An 18,046-nucleotide genomic window follows, 5' to 3' on the forward strand; every position below is an offset into this window, starting at 1 on the left:
GAACAAATCAGGGCTTAAAACGCCGGTGAAATATTTTCCCGCTGATCACCTTATATTAGATGTAGATGTTGATCCGGTGTATATTCGTCCAGTTTACACAAAAAAATTAATTACTCTCTTTTTGGAGGGTTTTTTGTTTAGCAATCCAACCAAACAATTAATCGTAAATGAAAGTGAATTTATTGAAATCATTACAGCAAATAGTGAGTTAACTGTGAAAAGACAAAATTTCAAGCTGTGTATATTGTAGTTATTTATACTCAAGTCGAAAGGAAACTTGAGGAAAAAAAGCAGACCAAACACACCTTTACAGAGATTTTTAAGTGCCTTTGTGGATGTAATTTTGACCAGCCTATCATTTCCCTTCTTGTCCTCTCTCACCATCTAATAGACAGAGTTGCTAAAAGCCTGTGGCGGTCTCACCACCTCCTCCCATGGCGTAGTCTCACACACATACCTTATGGAAATGAGTAAACGGAATGGACAAAGAGTTCTCTAGTCCTTGCCAACAGGTACGGCTATTTTTAAAAGACATCTGTCTGGGTGGAAGAGGGGGATATCGCTTCACCATGGCTTTATTCCTCACTTGTCTCATGCTATAATGGGCTCAGGAATGGTAGGCCTACATGCACAGGGGGCTTAGAGCAAAACACAGCCTGCTTCCGACCTCCTCTTCTCTGGGATTAAACGATAAATGGCTCTCCCTCTGTCTGTGTAACTATGTACAAAATAATTGTAGCAAAAGGTCAAAAGGCCACAGAAAAGCATTGCTCATTCGGTGCATAGGTAACATTCATGTACGCCCTGCAAAATCAACAGAACCTACCTTATATAAGATAGACTTACTGTATGTGAGTGCACGGATCTGTGCCTGCAGAGGGGAATATGGTCTTTAAATATGGGGAGGGTTATCATTATTTAAAGAGCTGTCTTTAGCGCCGAGCCCTACCCAAATACACGATGCGTTAAGGCAAAACATCAAATTACTGAGCAGCACAGAAACGGCTGGAGTCGGACGAGCGGTGTTACGGGGCGCAAAGCATGATGGGTCTAACTTTCCACTGAGCATAGTGATATTCTTTGATCTGAGCCAGGCGGTAGTTCGGAATTGGGGAGAGGGAGATATAGAAAGGTGCCTAGATTACTATGCAATTCTACTACTGTATGTATGAAGTGTTCTGCGGTCTGCCTGTCAATCTGTGTGTTTGTGTGTGTGTATTGTGTGTGCGTGTGTGTGTGTATATGTGTGTGTGTGTGTGTATATGTGTGTGTGTGTGTGTGTGTGTGTATGTGTGTGTGCGTTTGTGCATGTGCTCATATCGTATATGTGAAGGTGCATTACACAGTCAGTAAGTCCCACATTTCTAATTGCTTCATGGATGGACAGCTGCATAAAAGATTAATTGAAAAGGGGTTTAGAAGAGAGAAAGAGAGAGAGAGAGAGAGAGAGAGAGAGAGAGAGAGAGAGAGAGAGAGAGAGAGAGAGAGAGAGAGAGAGCAAGAAAAGGAAAGAGAGAGGAAAGGAGACAGTCAGAGAAAGAGAGCGAGGGAAGGAAAGAGGAAAGATAAAGAGAGAGAGAGAGAGAGAGAGAGAGAGAGAGAGAGAGAATCGATGCTGCCCACGCACATAAAAGAGGACGCCTGCGGCCATGCTGCTGCCTCCTTTCATTCATCCCTCTCTTCTTCCCTCCATCCTTTCTGCCAACCAGAGTAGACCTCAGTGAAGCAGTGCATTTCTAATTGGACCCTTTGCATCCTGATTATAGCGGGAGGTTATGAACAAGTGTAAAATGTTGCTGACGTGTGCCGCAAGTGTAATATTAATTTCCAGGGTTTCTTCATAATGTATTGATCTGCACAGTAGTCTACTGCACATTGGTGGGGATCTTTAATTGGTAGAAGCAGACAAAAGAAGAGACAGACAAGAAGCCTATTACATACACCTGCCCATAGACATTTAGGCAGGAGCAGGGCTTATAATGAGACAGATCCCAGCAGCTGTTGGCGGACGTTTTAAATACACCACCAGGTCCCTCCAGACACAAAGCATTATAGTCTTTATTCTTGCTTATGCGCTCAGCTGAAATGTCTTATTTTTTAAAACAATATTAGGCCTAATTCTCGCTTCTTCAGAATCAATATGAGAAACCCCAGGCACTGCACAAGTGCATTTCTTTTGCAAAATTGCATTGCTTGTATTGTTTGTGTGTTTCCCCTGTAAAAAAGACTAAGGCCAGAAAAGCACAGGAAAACTGCAATGTCCGCATGATCCGAACCGAGGACGGTTTTATTAAGTAAGAGCTGATTAGAGTTTAGTCTCACTCCTAAATCACAGCGAGGAACTCTGTCTGTGACCGTGCCGAGAATACAGCGCAGAGAAGCCAGTGAACCTCCAAGCAGCGCATCTCGCTTATATCAGCTCTAGATTCTCCAGCTTGACCTGAGAGAAAATGTTTCTGTGACTGTGGCTCGAGCCAATCCCAAAAGAGATCCATCATCTGACAGAGCTGTCAGTCATCAGTCACCTGTCTCTCTGTTATTTGTGTGTGGGTGTCTGTGGTGCTGTATCGCCAGCAAATATAGCCTGTCTGAAGCCTTCCCTTCAGCACAAGCCAAAACAAAACCCTGGATTCAAACAGCAATCCCAAACGTCTGGGTGGAAATCTATACACGAATCTGCTTGATCAAAGCTCACAATTTGCTGCAAAACAATGCAGAGCTCGCAGTTGTAGCCTTCTCTTAGCAGGCAGACAAGATCAGTGTGGCGTGTGCACGTGTACCGCTTTAGGCCTGCGGTGCTGTAGCTGATACAGATCAGTGGCAATAATCACATGCGGTGTAAGCGCTGAATCTTGTTGCGTCGTTACAGAGATAAAATGGATAATTTTGGATTAGATTTGGGCAGGTTTTTAATAACAACAATAGCTTTTTTCTTTATCTAAGTCTTTACACGGAGAGTTTAAAAAACTCTATTTTGACAGAGCTATTTGAAATTCTCCAGGAACAGACACTGTGACCTACAAACAAGTATATTAGGAACAATGAACAAAAGAGAAAAAGGAGGGAGGGCTGAAAAGACACATCTCACACACACACACACACACACACACACACACACACACACACACACACACGTGCACGCACGCCTTGTCCTTACCCTCGCACACAGGACAGCATTCTCCAGGCACTGTGACCGGGTGGAGGCAGTTATGGCCGCAGGCAGCAGCTACACAACGGGCCTCACCGCTCACACACTGACAGAATGTGCAGTCGTCTTCTCGCCAGTGATCCCCATGAGCCAAGATCTGGCCATTCACATAGCAGCCGGCAAAATTCAGCGCAGGAAAGATAGGATCTGTCGAGAAACAGATTGGGAAAAAAAATACGCATGAAGAGAAAGAAAGGATTTAATCCCTGATGTTGCCCCTTGCTCTTTGTATGAGTCAGCCTTGTTTCTCAACCTCACACTGCATCTCAACTTTCTGACAAATTATTACATTGAGGCACAGATTTACTAAAGATTGAAGAAAAAGCCCAAATACAATTACCTAAGCTTGAAAGCCACTGTAAAAAAAAGTGCTTGTGTGAACATATCAGTGTGACCAAAGAGAAGGTATTATTTTTGTTTCCACTAGCAGGTTAGTAACGTAGCAATATTGTCTCAGGATCTCAAGATTATCAAAAAGTTTCTTAAATTATATTATAAATCCCAGACCATCATGGAGAAACCGGTGTCTGTGATTTACACACCTCCAGTGCTAACGTTGTTTCACAACTAACTTAGGAACCAAACATAAACTCTTTTTTTTTGTGTATTTTTACTTACAAGACAAATTCTTGTATTCTTACTTTTGTATTTTGTAATCAGTATTCTATCAGACATGTAATTTTGTTTGTGTGTATGTGTGTGTGTGGCAATAATATGTCATGGCTATCAAGAACAAAGTCATGCTCTTCTCTGACAGATACTACTCTGCATTTGATATCATTTGTGCACTTATTCTCTGTAAATCACCTACAATCACTTTATTCCATTGCATTCATTAATTAGCATGTATTGCTCAAGATCACAGTGGGAAAATCATAGTTAGATTTAAAGAGTAATATATTATATATTATAATTAATGTAAAGCGATAGCAACTAAGTGTTGGCAAAGAGCACCCCACCAACAGCTTTGCAGGGAAAAAAACTGCTCGGAACAGGTTCAGAAATCCAACTTTCCATATGCTTCAACATGTTGCCTGATATACATAGAAATGAAATCACCCAGACTAATATTGTGGTATGTAACGGGGGCTTAATCTTAATTACGCACAAAGCGGATAAAAAAAAAAAAACATTACAAAACTAATCTGCACATAAAAATAATCTGATGATTCTAACAGTAGCAGCCAAAAGGTAGGGAGCTAATACAAGGCAGCAATATAGTGCGATGAACGTCTACCCAAGAGACATCCGAAATTACACGCTCCCAGGCACACTTTGTTGGGTTGGTCTATAAAGTAAAAACAACAAGCAGTTCCCTGAGCTAATTAACCCTGGATGCTTGTTTAATTGGGAGAATAAAAATTATGCAACGATTTCATCAGGTCCCTGTGCCAAGATCAAATGATAGGGTCTTCCCCTCATAATCCATTTTTAATGTATTTTGTCTTTTTTTTTTATTATTATTATTATTCCTGCCATTTAATTGCTCTACCAGCTTGTTCCAGGGGTTCAGGTGTTTATTATCATTATTCTTGCTTGAATAATCATCATTTGAATCAATTTCAAACAGACGTTAAATACAAGATGCAAAAAAAAAAAAAAAAAAAAAAAAAAAAAAAAAAAAAAAGCCCTAGGGCTAAGCTGTTCATTTCAATTCTACGATTGAAGATTGATTAATAAATCAGAATAATGATAATTTATTTTCACAAAAGCATCAGAATTAGTTTACACTTCTTTGCTTCAGAGTAAGGAAGTGGCCATTTAGCCTAAAATTGCATGTGGATCCATTGAAAACTCTACACAGACATAACCCGTTATTTGTGGAGTTACTGGTTCAAGAGCCCGTTAAATGGCTGTTGTGTTGCTGCTAATAACATGTAGTTACAGGCAGGGTTGGGTCACTTTGATCACAACGTACACCTAATGGCTGTGTAGACTTGGGACTGCGCTGTGTGGAGAATCAGTCCAGTGGTCTTATTGCTTTAGCTTAAAATATGCACGATATCACCAAGCTGACAATATGAGTATCTGAGTCATATTTACCAATTCGTTGGTTCATTACCTCCTAATTACAACAGTCCCAATGTGACATGATCGCATCATTAGATTCATTCGTAGTTGCGTAAGCAATTTTTGAAGCGCTGTAATCGTCGTGTGATTGTTGTCACCTTCACAGACGGGACAGCACTCTCCCTCCGGTACGTAGTAACGTTCGCAGTGGAGGGCGCCGCACTGTGCTGTGAAACACACTGATACACCGCCCTGGCAGCGGCAAAAATGGCAGGCATCCATCCTGAACATGTCGCCATCACGATACTCCACACCACTGAGGACACAGGCCGGCTTAGTCTCTGTAAAACATGTGTAAAACACACTTCTTAACGTGGCACATGCGTATCAACTCCAAAACAGATTAAAAACAAAGGGAACACTGCCTATATTTAAAAAATAAATGCTACTATAAAAAATACACTTCCGGGGCATCAGGGATTACATGTTTTACAATATAATTAGTAATTCAAATACCAAAAAATTCTAAACAATAAGTAACATGTTGTATATGTAAGGGATAACCCACAACGAGATATGCATTACACTAATGCATGATGAGGAGGCAAAGATCCACCCGATGAATGCAATAAAACTGTTAAACACACACCTACAGTACCTATGGATTATCCCACTAATACCATGATGATTTGACAGCACTAAAATAATTTAAGATAGCATGGATATTTACAAATCCAAAATTTAACTCAAAAGGATAAAGAAAATGTTTTGTTAAAGATTTTATATACAGGTCTTTAGATCTAGAATTCTGTCAATGCTAAATCATACACAGATAATGTACTGTGATAAGATTACATTTATTTGGATGAATAATAACAAAATATTATATTATAGCAAATATTAGAGAAAGAAAGATTGAGAGAGAGAGAGAGAGAGAGAGAGAGAGAGAGAGAGAGAGAGAGAGAAATATTTCTGTGTATATTGCACGCATCTGGGCCGCGTCTCTCTACTAATAATTAAGCCATTGATGTTAATTCTTTGTGCCTTTTTTTTTTTTTTTTTTTTTTACACGTTATCTTCTCCAGTTCGTCAAATTTATCCTGTGCCTCGGCCCATTTATGAAAATTGCTTTTTTATTTTAACCATGCAAGTTAAATGACATAAGAATAATGCATTTAGCCAAGTAAAATCATTGGGAAATTTTAAGAATAGCAGTCTCTGTTTCACCGTATGTTACTATGGTTACAGTTATTATAAGGCAGTGCATTAATTCAAATAAGTAATTAAACTGACCAGAAAATTTTTATAATATAAATATAATATAAAATATGATTATAAACTGATAGGCAGACGTGATCTATGAATAAAAATTTAACAATGGAAGCATTTATTTTTTACAACTGCATTAAATTGTTGTTTATACAGCAAAAGAGCCAGTTGCGTCTTCAAAAATGATGCCTATAATGATATCCTACTACATTCTGCTGTAACACAGTGATGCACCGCCCACTGTCTCTGCCACCTTCAGGGGCCCTTTTAACAGGGACTGTGTATAGAAATTGCAGACAGAATTTTTTTTTGGCACAGAATTAGTAAATCGATTCCTTTCATCTATTTCGGCTGCGTGGTTTATGTCCCCGCGTGGCTGCGTGCCTCCTGTTCAGAGAGAGAAGGGCTAAGTGGAGAACCTCTCTATCATACGTATGTCTCCGACGGCTTTTCAACACGATCGGTGTGCTGGTCACCATGGCGACACTAGGTGCAAAACTCACCTCTCAGCCGACGTGCTACGATGTCTGCCGTTTGTACTATATTCGAGAGGTGCACAAACATGCTTCGGAAATTAAGCCATTACTTTCTCCAGCATGTGCCTCCAAAGTAAATCTGTGTCATTATGTAGTACCAGCAGCATCTGGTTTAGATTAAATACCACTGGTGGAACTGAAATAATGTGAGTAAACAAAATGCTTTAAAATAATGTTTGTCAGCTCGTTTCCCTCGCCTCCCCTGGCTGACGATGAGTGATGCTAAAGCTGTACTTGAAAAAAGAAATGGAAAAAAAAAAAAAGAACATCCTGCACATCAGGGATCCTAAAATTCAGTTCAAATCTGGGGCTCTGTGCATTCAGCACATTTCACACTTCAAACAAGTTCAGTGTGAGTAGTATTATTAGAAACCTACAAATGACAAGAAAACTTTTCTCAATTCAACATGAGTATAAGCGTTGAAATGGTTTCAACCTAAATGTTGTCTATCTTAGAATCCAAAAAGTTGTTTGCCAATTAGAAAGAGTTTAATGAATTACACAACGAACCTGTGAGACTGCACTGTTTTCACACCAGCCAGGCACCAAACATTAAGGTAGAGCCTGCTACAATTACAATACAATCTGCTACAATTAATGATCAAGGCTTTGTCTCTTTCACTGCATTGCTCTTGTCTTTCTCTCTCAGCCTTTTTTTTTTTTGTCAAAATGACAACTGGGCATAAATTAGGCAAAAAAAAGTGCTAACAGTGCTATTATTAGCCAAACAGCTCTTATGTAACAGGCAGACTGTGACTGCCATGTGTTAAAATCTGTCATGTACTTCACTCCAGAGGTTTGTCACACCAACAGATCTATTCATGATGAATTAATATGTATAGAGAAGCAGCAGATCAGTCAGGGATATAATACTGATGCACAATACCAACATCTGGAATACTTTATACCTGTGATTTTTTTTGTAAAACAAACAATAGTTCTCAGCACGTCATTTAATGATCGATAAGGTGGAGAGCTTCTAATGGGTTTTACTGCTGCATGGCTAGTTTGTAATAAAAGTTCAGGTCAGGTAGGAAGAGCCTGTGCAGTGCAAGTGCAGCTATCCCAAAGCATCCAGATGTTCACCATGTGACTTCTAAGCTCACTTGTGCAGATATTCATAAACGAGACTCTACCATGCAGCACAAAGACTTCTATCAGGCATTAAAAGTAACCAAGAAGACGTCATTGAAAACGCACATTTGTAACACAACTCAGAGGTTCCATGTTTAGCGAGCAGAGGTTTCTTAGAGAACAAATAGTATCTCCCATCTGCTTTATCACTTGATGTGACCTATCCATTAGACATGGGGAAGCTCAGGCCTCAGCATTTCTCAAGCTGCATTCCTGTTTCTTAAAGACGTAACATTAACAGTTGCTCATAAAAAAAATAAATAAAAAGCTCAGAGCTGTGCCTGGTTTCTGCCTTTTTTTTCCACCACATAGATGACCATCTTGGTAAACAATTATGCTACATGTGTTCAAATTGCAGACTGCTTTTTTTTTATCTATTCTTTATACAAAGCAGCTATGTGAACATGAAAAAATATTACAGAACAAACTGCGTTATACTTTTCAGTCTCTGCCTTAAACATAAATTATCTTACAGTATAGGTGGTGCTTTGTTTCAAGAAAACAAATATTAATACACTCTACTAAAGTTTTTAGTTATTAAAAAAAAAAAAGATATATATTCGCAGAGAGTCAAGACCACTTGACCACTTCACCACCTTTACAACCCAGGGAATGTATTTAAGTGGTATTTTCACATGCTGTGTGAAATTGTTTTTTAGCAGTTTTATATCTAAATAAACATTAAGCCCTGAGCTGAAATGCATCTCCGAATAAATTCCTAATTATTTAAAGAGAAATTCTGTCATTTGTAGAAAAAACATAGACACTTTATTAGGAACACTATACTAATATTGAGTGAGGCTTCAATTTCCTCTCAAAATACCCCTTAATTCTTCATAGCATGGATTCCAACTTTTAATTTTTTTTGAAAATCCCTTTCAAATTTTGGTCCATGTTGAAATAATTGCAGAACACTCCTGTAGATTATTTAAGATGCACTTTTATTTCTTTTTGCACCACATACCAAAGGGGTTCTATTGGATTCAGATCCTGTGACTGGAGGGACACCGAAGAACTTTAAACTGATTGTTCATTAAACTAATTTGAGAAAACAAAAGTTGTTTTGTGGCATGGTGAAATTATCATGCTGGATGTAGCCGTTAAAATGGATAAATTGTGACAATCAAGAGATGCATATGGTCTGCAAACAATACGAAAATAGGCTGGGCCTCAAAGTGTGCTAGGAAAAAATTGCCCACACCATTACACCACCTCCTCCAGCCTAGACTGTTGACACAAGGCAGGTTGGGTCTATGGATTCATGCTGTTGGTGCCAAATTCTGACCCTACAATCTGTGTGGCTCCAACAGAAATGGAGATTCTTTAGCTCAGGCTACATTTGTTTCAGTCACAAACTGAGAAACTGTTCAGGTTTGATAAACCTGTAGAGCAACCTAAAGCTTTCTGTTCTTCGCTGACAGAAGTGGAACTTGTTGCTTTTGTAGCCCATTGTCTCAAAGTTTGATGTGTTGTGCAGAGTGGTTACTGGTTACTAAAGCGTTTCTGTCAGCTTGAACCAACCAGGCGATTCTGCTCAGATCTTTCTTCAACCAGGCATTTCCAGCCACAAATGGTATGTTTTAATTTTTACACAATTTTGACTCTCTAAAAACTGTTGTGTGTGAAAATCCTAGGAGATCAGCAGTTTTATAAATATTCAAACCAGTCTATCTGGCACCAACAATCCAAACAAATGCATTCACATTTTTGCCATATTCTGATGAAGTAAACATTACATGTGGTGGATTGCATCTGCATCTGCAACGCACAGCCACTGTATTGTATGAGTAGATAATTGCATGAAAGAATAGGTGTAAAGGTGGTCCTAATTATCTGAGTGTGAATTGGTGCAAACAAAATGATACAGTTAGTGCAGGAATTTTGATAATAATTTTTCTAATGTTACAGTAAATCTGTCAAAAAGTTTTGGGTTTTTTTTGGCTGGTTTGCATTGCTTCAAACCACACACACACACACACACACACACACACACACACAACATGTTTCTGTCACTAAGGAGTTGAAAATAATCTGTCATCCAAATAAAATCTAGTGAGTGAGGGTCCTGCAGTGGTCCATTTCCACCAAGAGACCAAAGCAGGTTTTTAAATTAACTTATGGTTTATAGTCAATAATTATACAACTACAAAGAGACTTTAGAAAAGGGCCAAAGGATAAAGCATTTTCAAAAAAACATACAATTCGGGCTTTATTAGAAAAATAAATTGTTTATATAAGAAATAATGCGTGTGCTTTAAATTATATTTTTTACATATAGACTATTTACAATATTTTATATATAAGCAATGATAGCTGAAAACACGGGATAAGAACATGTAATCAAAGTATTTATGCTTTTTACAATCATACCCATGAACAATCTTTAGTTAACACAGGGAAAGAACTGTCAGATTTATTTTTTTGTCAAGGACATCACAAACAGGCTTGCTAACATGGTTGGTGCTTTTCAAAATAAACTGACCCTAACATTCCAGAGATATGATGGCATATCACGAATTATGCAAAGTCTGCTGTAATGACGAGACAGCTTCGAGCAGATAGAGCAGGTTTGTGAAAACTGAACAACTTGTGTATTAGCAGAAGCCCAGTCCATGTCCAATCAACACCTGCAAAAGGCCAACCCAGTGTTGTTGTGATGGATGCTGTGCAGTGCGACGTCTCCAAGGGGCTCAATTATAATCACATAACTGGTGGACTACAGTTGCCAAGGGCAGGTGTCCAAACTAAAACACAGTTTTGTCTATAAAGTGGGTCTGGCATTATTAAATTCAACTCAAATTCACCTTTTATAAGCACTATAGTAATTAATTTTGCACCAATTTTGCAGGTGCAGCATCTGGCGACTGTTGATCAACTAATGAATGCCAAGGCAAGAGATCTGAAAATGTGGTCTCCTTCAGCAATGTGACTTTAGTTCAGTGTAGAGAAACCATTATAGTAGTGTAATGGTGAGGGGGTTCTAGTTGAAATACACCTTGCTTTGTAGTCTGACTATCATTTAATAGCTGATGCGCATCTTTACTGATTATACAGGTGCTCTAGAAGCCTTATCTGCTGCTGCAGCATGTTAAAGTAATCTTATAGTACAAAGCTTGTGTTTAAACATTCTTTAAATTCTTCTAAAGAAAAATCTGCTTCACTGTCAATTAAAAGGTTGTCTATAGTTTGAGTGCCACAAACCTTTTTCTTTAGCTATATGATCAGCAGTTCTTCATAATTTACAAATGAGGTTTTTATGTAAGGTGAGGCAATTCAATTATGTTACTGGTTAATCGTGTACTTTTGCAAAGTCACTCATATGGTGAAACAGACATAGCCACCCACACACAGACAGAGCTTATCTACAGACAGAAAGTATCTGAGGCAAAAGGAAGCCTGTCTCATTGTTGTTGGTTCACAGGGCTATGTGAGGAAGCAGCCTGTGAAATTCTCTAGCCGGAGATTAGAAGCACCTTAAAACCTTAGCCACCCAGCCACAAAGCACACGTTCAAAAATAACACTGCTTGTGACCCAGAAGCCACTGACCTATACGAGGGAGCAGATTTACATAACATTACCCATAATGTACTCAGAAATGTTGCTTAAGTTCATGTAAACACACCATGTAGAGTGAATTCAACATAACTAAATTGGAGTTAAGGGTCATGACTTGAAATTGGATTTAAACAATGAACATGTAATGCAAGCCTTTTTAAGGTGCAAGTTTACTTCCTTACACATGTCAGAGTGTCCTCATATCATTTTTTAACACTAGGTCAAAATTTTGCTGTAGATGTATGATGACTGAACAAAGCTTAAAGTGACTGGTATTTTGGGCTCTAATAGCCAGCGATTTTTGCAGAAGCCCTGTGTTTTTCTATCCTCCTCTGTGTTTTGGGCAGCAAACAGCCATCAGACACTGCCTCCCAACCGCCTGCTTCCCTCCCCTATGCTGGAGCCTCTCTTGTTTTGGCTGCAGCTGCTGCGAGACAGACTAAATAATGTGATAAGACACACAGAACTGCAGGTGTGCTTCGCCTTGGCAGGCCCAGGACAACTATGACCATGTAAATCATGTACCTCCTGCAAATCAGACAGATTTTACGAAAATGCCTTGTGTAAATGTTTTAGGTCTTATTTTGGCCTTATTATCAGATACTAATCAGGGTTAGCTTTGTTGAAGTAAAGAAAAAAGGTGATTTTGCAACCGGGGAGATTTGAAAGAGTGGAGAATCACTTTATGTAGCTGTCAATCTCGGTAGGATTTATACAATAGCTGTAATGTTAGCCCCCTGTGTGACTTGTAAGCTAGAAGGACCTTAATATTGCTCTTCACCTCCATTTGATGTGCACTTGCTTTGACATTCTCTAAAAAACTAAATAAAACAAAAAAGAGTAGGCGGATAGGTGAAGATACACAACTAACTATAACACTACAAACTAAACACAACACGATCTGTTTACAGTGCTAATAAAACATGCCATGCACACAATCCAAGAGCAGTCCATTCGGTTTAAGGCTGATAATCTCTTTAACGCCTGGACGGTTGCTTAAACCCAGCACTTCACAGCATTGTGTGGAACTTAATCTGTGTCCATCCTCTGAAAGAGGTTTCCTTGTTCTTGAATTTCCACACGTCACTTGAATGTGACAGAACAACAGGCATTCAAAGGGCTAATCTCAGCACTTACTGCTTAAAAGCCAGCAAGTCAGGGGGTCCTTTAAGCCTATGAGAACACTCTCCCCTCAAAAGGAAAGGAAAATTCTGTGTTATGGATGCGGAATAAAATATGAACTTTTGAGGTCTCTATAGTGTATCTTTTGCCCATAGTGTTTCAAGTGGCTTACATAAACCGCCAATCATCCTCTTGACAATGACACCTTTTCTCTGAGCGAAAACTAGTGTAATGACTGTGTTTGGTTGTGCTGGTGCAGGGGGGTGGGGGTGTGTATGTATCAGCACAGAAAGGTAATTAGAGTCCTAAATATCATTAATGACGCATCGAAATCAAAGTGGAACAGAGAGAGATTCCAATTCAGCAGTACAGATGGACCTATGTTTGTGTATTCACCTGTAAATTACATTATCTCCCTTTCTCTAAAATGGAGTGATTCAAAGATAAGTGGATGAAAAGGGTGAAAAATTACAACAGTGGAACATGGTGATTTCGATGAGCAAACAAACGGAAAGCAAAAAACTCTAATATTAAACAAAAATGATGTGAGATCAGAGTAGAGATAGCAATCAGTCCTGGTGTAGACCTGTGCACCACTTATTTACATCAGGTAGAGGCTTGTATAAAAGGCATAATTACGAGGCAGCAGAAACACATAACGAAAAAAAACGGCTTGGCATTTGAGTGTTCATGTGGGTGTTCAGGGCACACACATACGCACCAGTTTGTCTTTGTCACAAAGGATTATACGTGTGGTTTGTAATGTTCTGTTTATATGTAACTGATATATGTAGAATTTACTATACCTAATCCTAAATCAGAAAAGGTATGCCATTACAGTAAAAAAAAAAAAAGAGCACAGCTTTTATTAAAACCTATTTAATGCTGTCAAAATGTTAAATAAAAAGTCTTAAAAAAAAAAACCTTTCCTAGTGGGGACAACACTGATTCCTATTCGTGTGGATACAACACACACACACACACACACACACACACACACACACACACACACACACACACAAGCTAATCAGCTCCTTATCTATCTCCAGCTAGGTGACATCATTGTCTGCATAAAAATTGTCTGAGAATGTTTTCTCTCTCACTGCCCCAAACACACATCCTCTTGTACCAGAACGCACAAAACTGCACTCCGTCTATAGCAAACATCTGCAGTCGACAGAGTAATCTAGCCGCCGGTTTGTTTGCAGATGGCACAGCTGATCCAGACACCAGGTGGAGCGCTCGGGGCCTGCACGTCCTTCCTGACGACGGAAGGTAAAAACAAGGGTTCATTTTAAACCTCATCACCCCATCACAACACAGAGATACACAGTTTATTAACCCTTGTGCTTCTTTTTATAATTAGGAATGGACATTCAAATGAAAGATCTTTTTTGGTTTTACAGCAGTATTCTCTCATAGAGCACTTTAAGCACTTTTTTCGAACACCTGTACACCTCCTCGTTCATGCAGTTATCTAATCAGCCAATTGTGTTGCAGTAGTGCGGTGCATGAAATGATGTAGATACGGGCCAGAAGCTTCAGGAAATGCTCACATCGACCATCAGAATGGGGGAGAATTTTATCGCAGTGATTTTCACCGTGACATGATTGTAGACTCACAAAAGGGACATGATTGTTGACACACAAATGTCCAACAGGGATAATAGTCAGATTTTGTTTTTGCTCCCAAAAACAAAAGAACAAATGGCTTCTTCTCTCACACACCATTTTCTAGTGATGTTCAGTCATGTCACTTTAATGAGAGCTCCAGCATACAAGTAGGGAAGACAGAAAATACTGAAATTTCGAGTCACACATTTGAATGCACTTATACAATCTATTTGTAATGAAATATGGCAAAAAAGTACGGCTGGTTAGGGATCTTTGAGATAACAAGTATGATGTTAAAGGCAGAGTAAGCATAAACAATAAAGCTTAAGAACCAGATCTGTTGGAGCATAATATACAGAGGAGGATCTAAAGATATTCTGCTTTGGTCACTTTCATGGAATGAAATGAAGCACCACAATCAATAGGTAGTGCAACGGCATTGTAGGAAACCAACCTACATGACCAAAATGAAAATGAAAGACCCTTGAAAATAACCTTAAAATTGTACTCAGAAGAAATCCTAGCTGCAATGGTTGATCATATATTCTTTATAAAGTAATAAAAAGTAATATTCAAGTCAATCATGGTGGATTGGTGGCTTTCCTTAAAATTCTTGGCCATACTCTTTATATCCTGTGTTAGAGCTGTGGTAAATAAAAGATAGAGGACTTGACCTTGTTTCTTTCATGTCTCTGCAGTATAAACAGCAATGAACAGGAATTTCATATAAAAAAAAAATAAATCTATTAATTAGCAAAGTTAAATTATTATTTGGAAATGTCCTCTTTGATAATTTTGTCTAGTTAAAAATGAACTGAGAGATGAAAAGGCAAAGGTTATCTGCTCCAGGGTGAAACCAAGAAAATACAGTAATAAAATCCAGTCATTACTGTAATGGTGATGGTTAGTATGCTAAGCTACAGTTTGTTTGTTTTTAAATCACACTTTATAATAGCGCAATGTTTTCTGCCCGAGTAGAAGTGTTACACAGTTAGCTAGCAAATGTTAGCACATTGGCTATAAGGTTATCTAAATTTCTAATAAAATAAGAAAAATGTAAAATAATAAAACATATTTGATAATATTATTTAGCTTGCCAACAACCTAGCTACTAGATTTCATTTTCCAATATAATACTAGTATCTAGTACTGGTTAATTGCACGAACTTTATATTAACTGGCTGAGTAAAGAGCTCTGTGATATTTGCTAAACTAAATCTAACATTAGCACAGAGCTGAATCAGGATGTGTAATTTTCAAATGCAGTTTTTTGGTGTTTTTTGAAAATGCAAATAGCTGTATTGTCTGGGTGAGAATGTGGTAATTATTGGCTTAAAACCTGAACAAAACACTAGGTTCAGCGACGCTGATGAAGAAACAGAAGAAAACAAACTGCACTGGAATCTTATGAGAGTTGAGATCCTTCTCAATGCACTGTAAAGCCATTTATCATAGTCATACTCACATTTGGCCATTTCTCTTATTAGCTATAGTGTTTGTGTAACATCTTGCAGTTGAGCGTGGGCTCATGGCTGGGTGTGTCATGCGAAGCTCTTTAGTGCTTTTTTAAACTGATTTTTCATGTGCTGACGCATTAACAGTATCTTGAGAGGGGAAAGTGGAATGCCAGAGATTGCAGCACACGACTGATGATGTAAGCAGGACAGCTGATAATTATTGATCGTACTGGTTTACACCCATAGAGATGAGTTCATCCTTCCTCTTTAGTGCACTCACTCGCTCTCTCTTTCCCCCTTGTAGGCTGAATGATATTAATACAGGATCGGTGCCCGAACGTAGCCACCAGTGGCCAGATGTTCAATCAAAGTGTTCCTGTTTCCGGGGCTTCGATGCTCCCTCGAGCTGATCTTGAGCCCTTCCTCTTTGTTCTCTAATCAGCCGCCAGACACTGGGCTACTTCACAGCACATCCCTATGATGACACACGCCCTGGATCTTCATCATAGCACAGATGTTTGCGCTTGCTGTGTTACATTTTTGGGCGTCCCTGTCTGTTAATGTATGTATTGTGTGTTCAAATCTTATCTTATCCTCCATGCATCAAATGCACTGGGGGTACTTATTAAATGCTCTCTCATGTGCAGCATGTGCCTCAGGCTTTAGTGTAGGATAAACAGGAAACAAATAAACACTTACCAGGGGGGGTGCAATCATTTTAAAACATGCCTCTTTCCTGTTTCTTCCTATATTGATGCCTGTGTGCAATCAGACGCACTGAATATCTCGTGTTACTTCAGTTCTAATTTGTTCCAGCCTCTTCGTGCTGCCTGCCACTGTCTCAGGAAGGTGCTCTTCTCCTATATTCATCTTTCCCTCTCACCGTATGCAGCTTCATTAAAGATGGCACCTCTAAATTCTGCAAACGCAGCTTTGTCCTTTATACACACACACACACACACAGATCCATAAATATTCAGACAGTCACTGCTATAGGATTTTACTTGTATATTGTAGTTTAAATGAAATAATGAATAATGCATATAAAGTAATTTGCTGAAGGCAAAACTGAATTGAACACTTCAAGATCAAGCAAGAACGGAAGAAACCTGCTGCAACTTGATGGTAGTGCATGACCAGGGAACAAACCCAGAGTCTGATCATGTCAATGGGTTCTGAATCTGAATGCAACCAATCTATTTTGATCATTTATTTTATAACTGTGAGCTTGTCTGAATACCACTGGTCTATTGAAATAGGGTTTTGGGTCAAAAACATTATGTGTTAAAATGTATGTAAAATGTCTGTAGTCAACAACTAAAACTGTAGTCATTATTTTTAGATCTGATTTTATGGATTGGTCTGCAAAAGTATGTGTAAAAAAAAAAGACCAAAATGTAGTTTTGCTGACAATTAGATGACATGCACTCAGATAGTAGCTATCAAAATGTCTTATGCTGTTGCACCAGCACCAGAGTGCTTACACAAATTACTCAATAAGAAGATATTAATGACAAGAAATGTAGTCGACTGAACTGACTTAATTAATCAGCAGCTCTTTCAACACTGATGGTATTGTGAATGAGATTAATTGAGAAAGAGACAATGTGTAAAAATTTGAGACTGATGTAGATGATGCTGACAAACTTATTTCAATATTTGTAATAGTTAGAAAACGTAGAGGTAGGTAGGAAGTTTTCAGCGGAACTGGAAAAACAGTCTTTTATTGGGCTTTTCTCCCTTTTCATTTTTTTCAGGGGAGATTTTAACCAGACATTTTAGCAATTGACAATATCTTTAGTAAAGATATATTACTTATATTACTTCCTTTTATCATATTACAATAAACTAAATATATGATATTAAACCTATTTCTAGCCATTTTCAATTTCTTCGAGGAAGAAATATGATCTGCCAAAAGAATGAGAAATTTTAAATCTCACATTTTCTTTGCCCTTATTCAAGAGTTTCACTGAATGATGTAAATTTTTTGCAGTGCAGGTGAAGAGTTTTTCTCAGTCTACCTGGGAAAATATATGTTTTGATGGCAAAACAAATGGCCACAGTTATATTTCCTTATGGAATTGGGTCGAATTTCCTGCAAGGCTGTCATAAGGTAGCTATGATATATTTTGACTCC

At 38.5% G+C, this 18,046-nt stretch overlaps 1 protein-coding gene and 1 long non-coding RNA gene across 4 annotated transcripts in view; one reads left to right on the top strand and one right to left on the bottom strand.

The window, feature by feature from the left end:
- crim1 (cysteine rich transmembrane BMP regulator 1 (chordin-like)) overlaps window positions 1–18,046 on the bottom strand; it is a 334,519-nt gene that overhangs the window by 20,746 nt on the left and 295,727 nt on the right. For both annotated transcript variants that reach the window (XM_083543623.1, XM_083543624.1), the window contains 2 exons: window positions 5,377–5,559; window positions 3,158–3,355 (listed from right to left, as the gene is read on the bottom strand). In XM_083543623.1, the coding sequence (XP_083399749.1) occupies window positions 3,158–3,355; window positions 5,377–5,559 (381 nt within the window). The remainder of the gene's footprint in view (window positions 1–3,157; window positions 3,356–5,376; window positions 5,560–18,046) is intronic.
- LOC310727401 lies at window positions 98–16,823 on the top strand. Of its 2 annotated transcripts, XR_014534016.1 has the most exons (3): window positions 98–512; window positions 14,044–14,110; window positions 16,211–16,823. It is a non-coding gene; the product is annotated as an uncharacterized lncRNA (long non-coding RNA). The 2 variants fall into 2 exon arrangements; XR_014534015.1 differs by having other exon boundaries at window positions 14,044–16,823.

Source organism: Silurus aristotelis, assembly GCF_946808225.1.
Source record: "Silurus aristotelis genome assembly, chromosome: 6".
NCBI lineage: Eukaryota > Metazoa > Chordata > Actinopteri > Siluriformes > Siluridae > Silurus > Silurus aristotelis.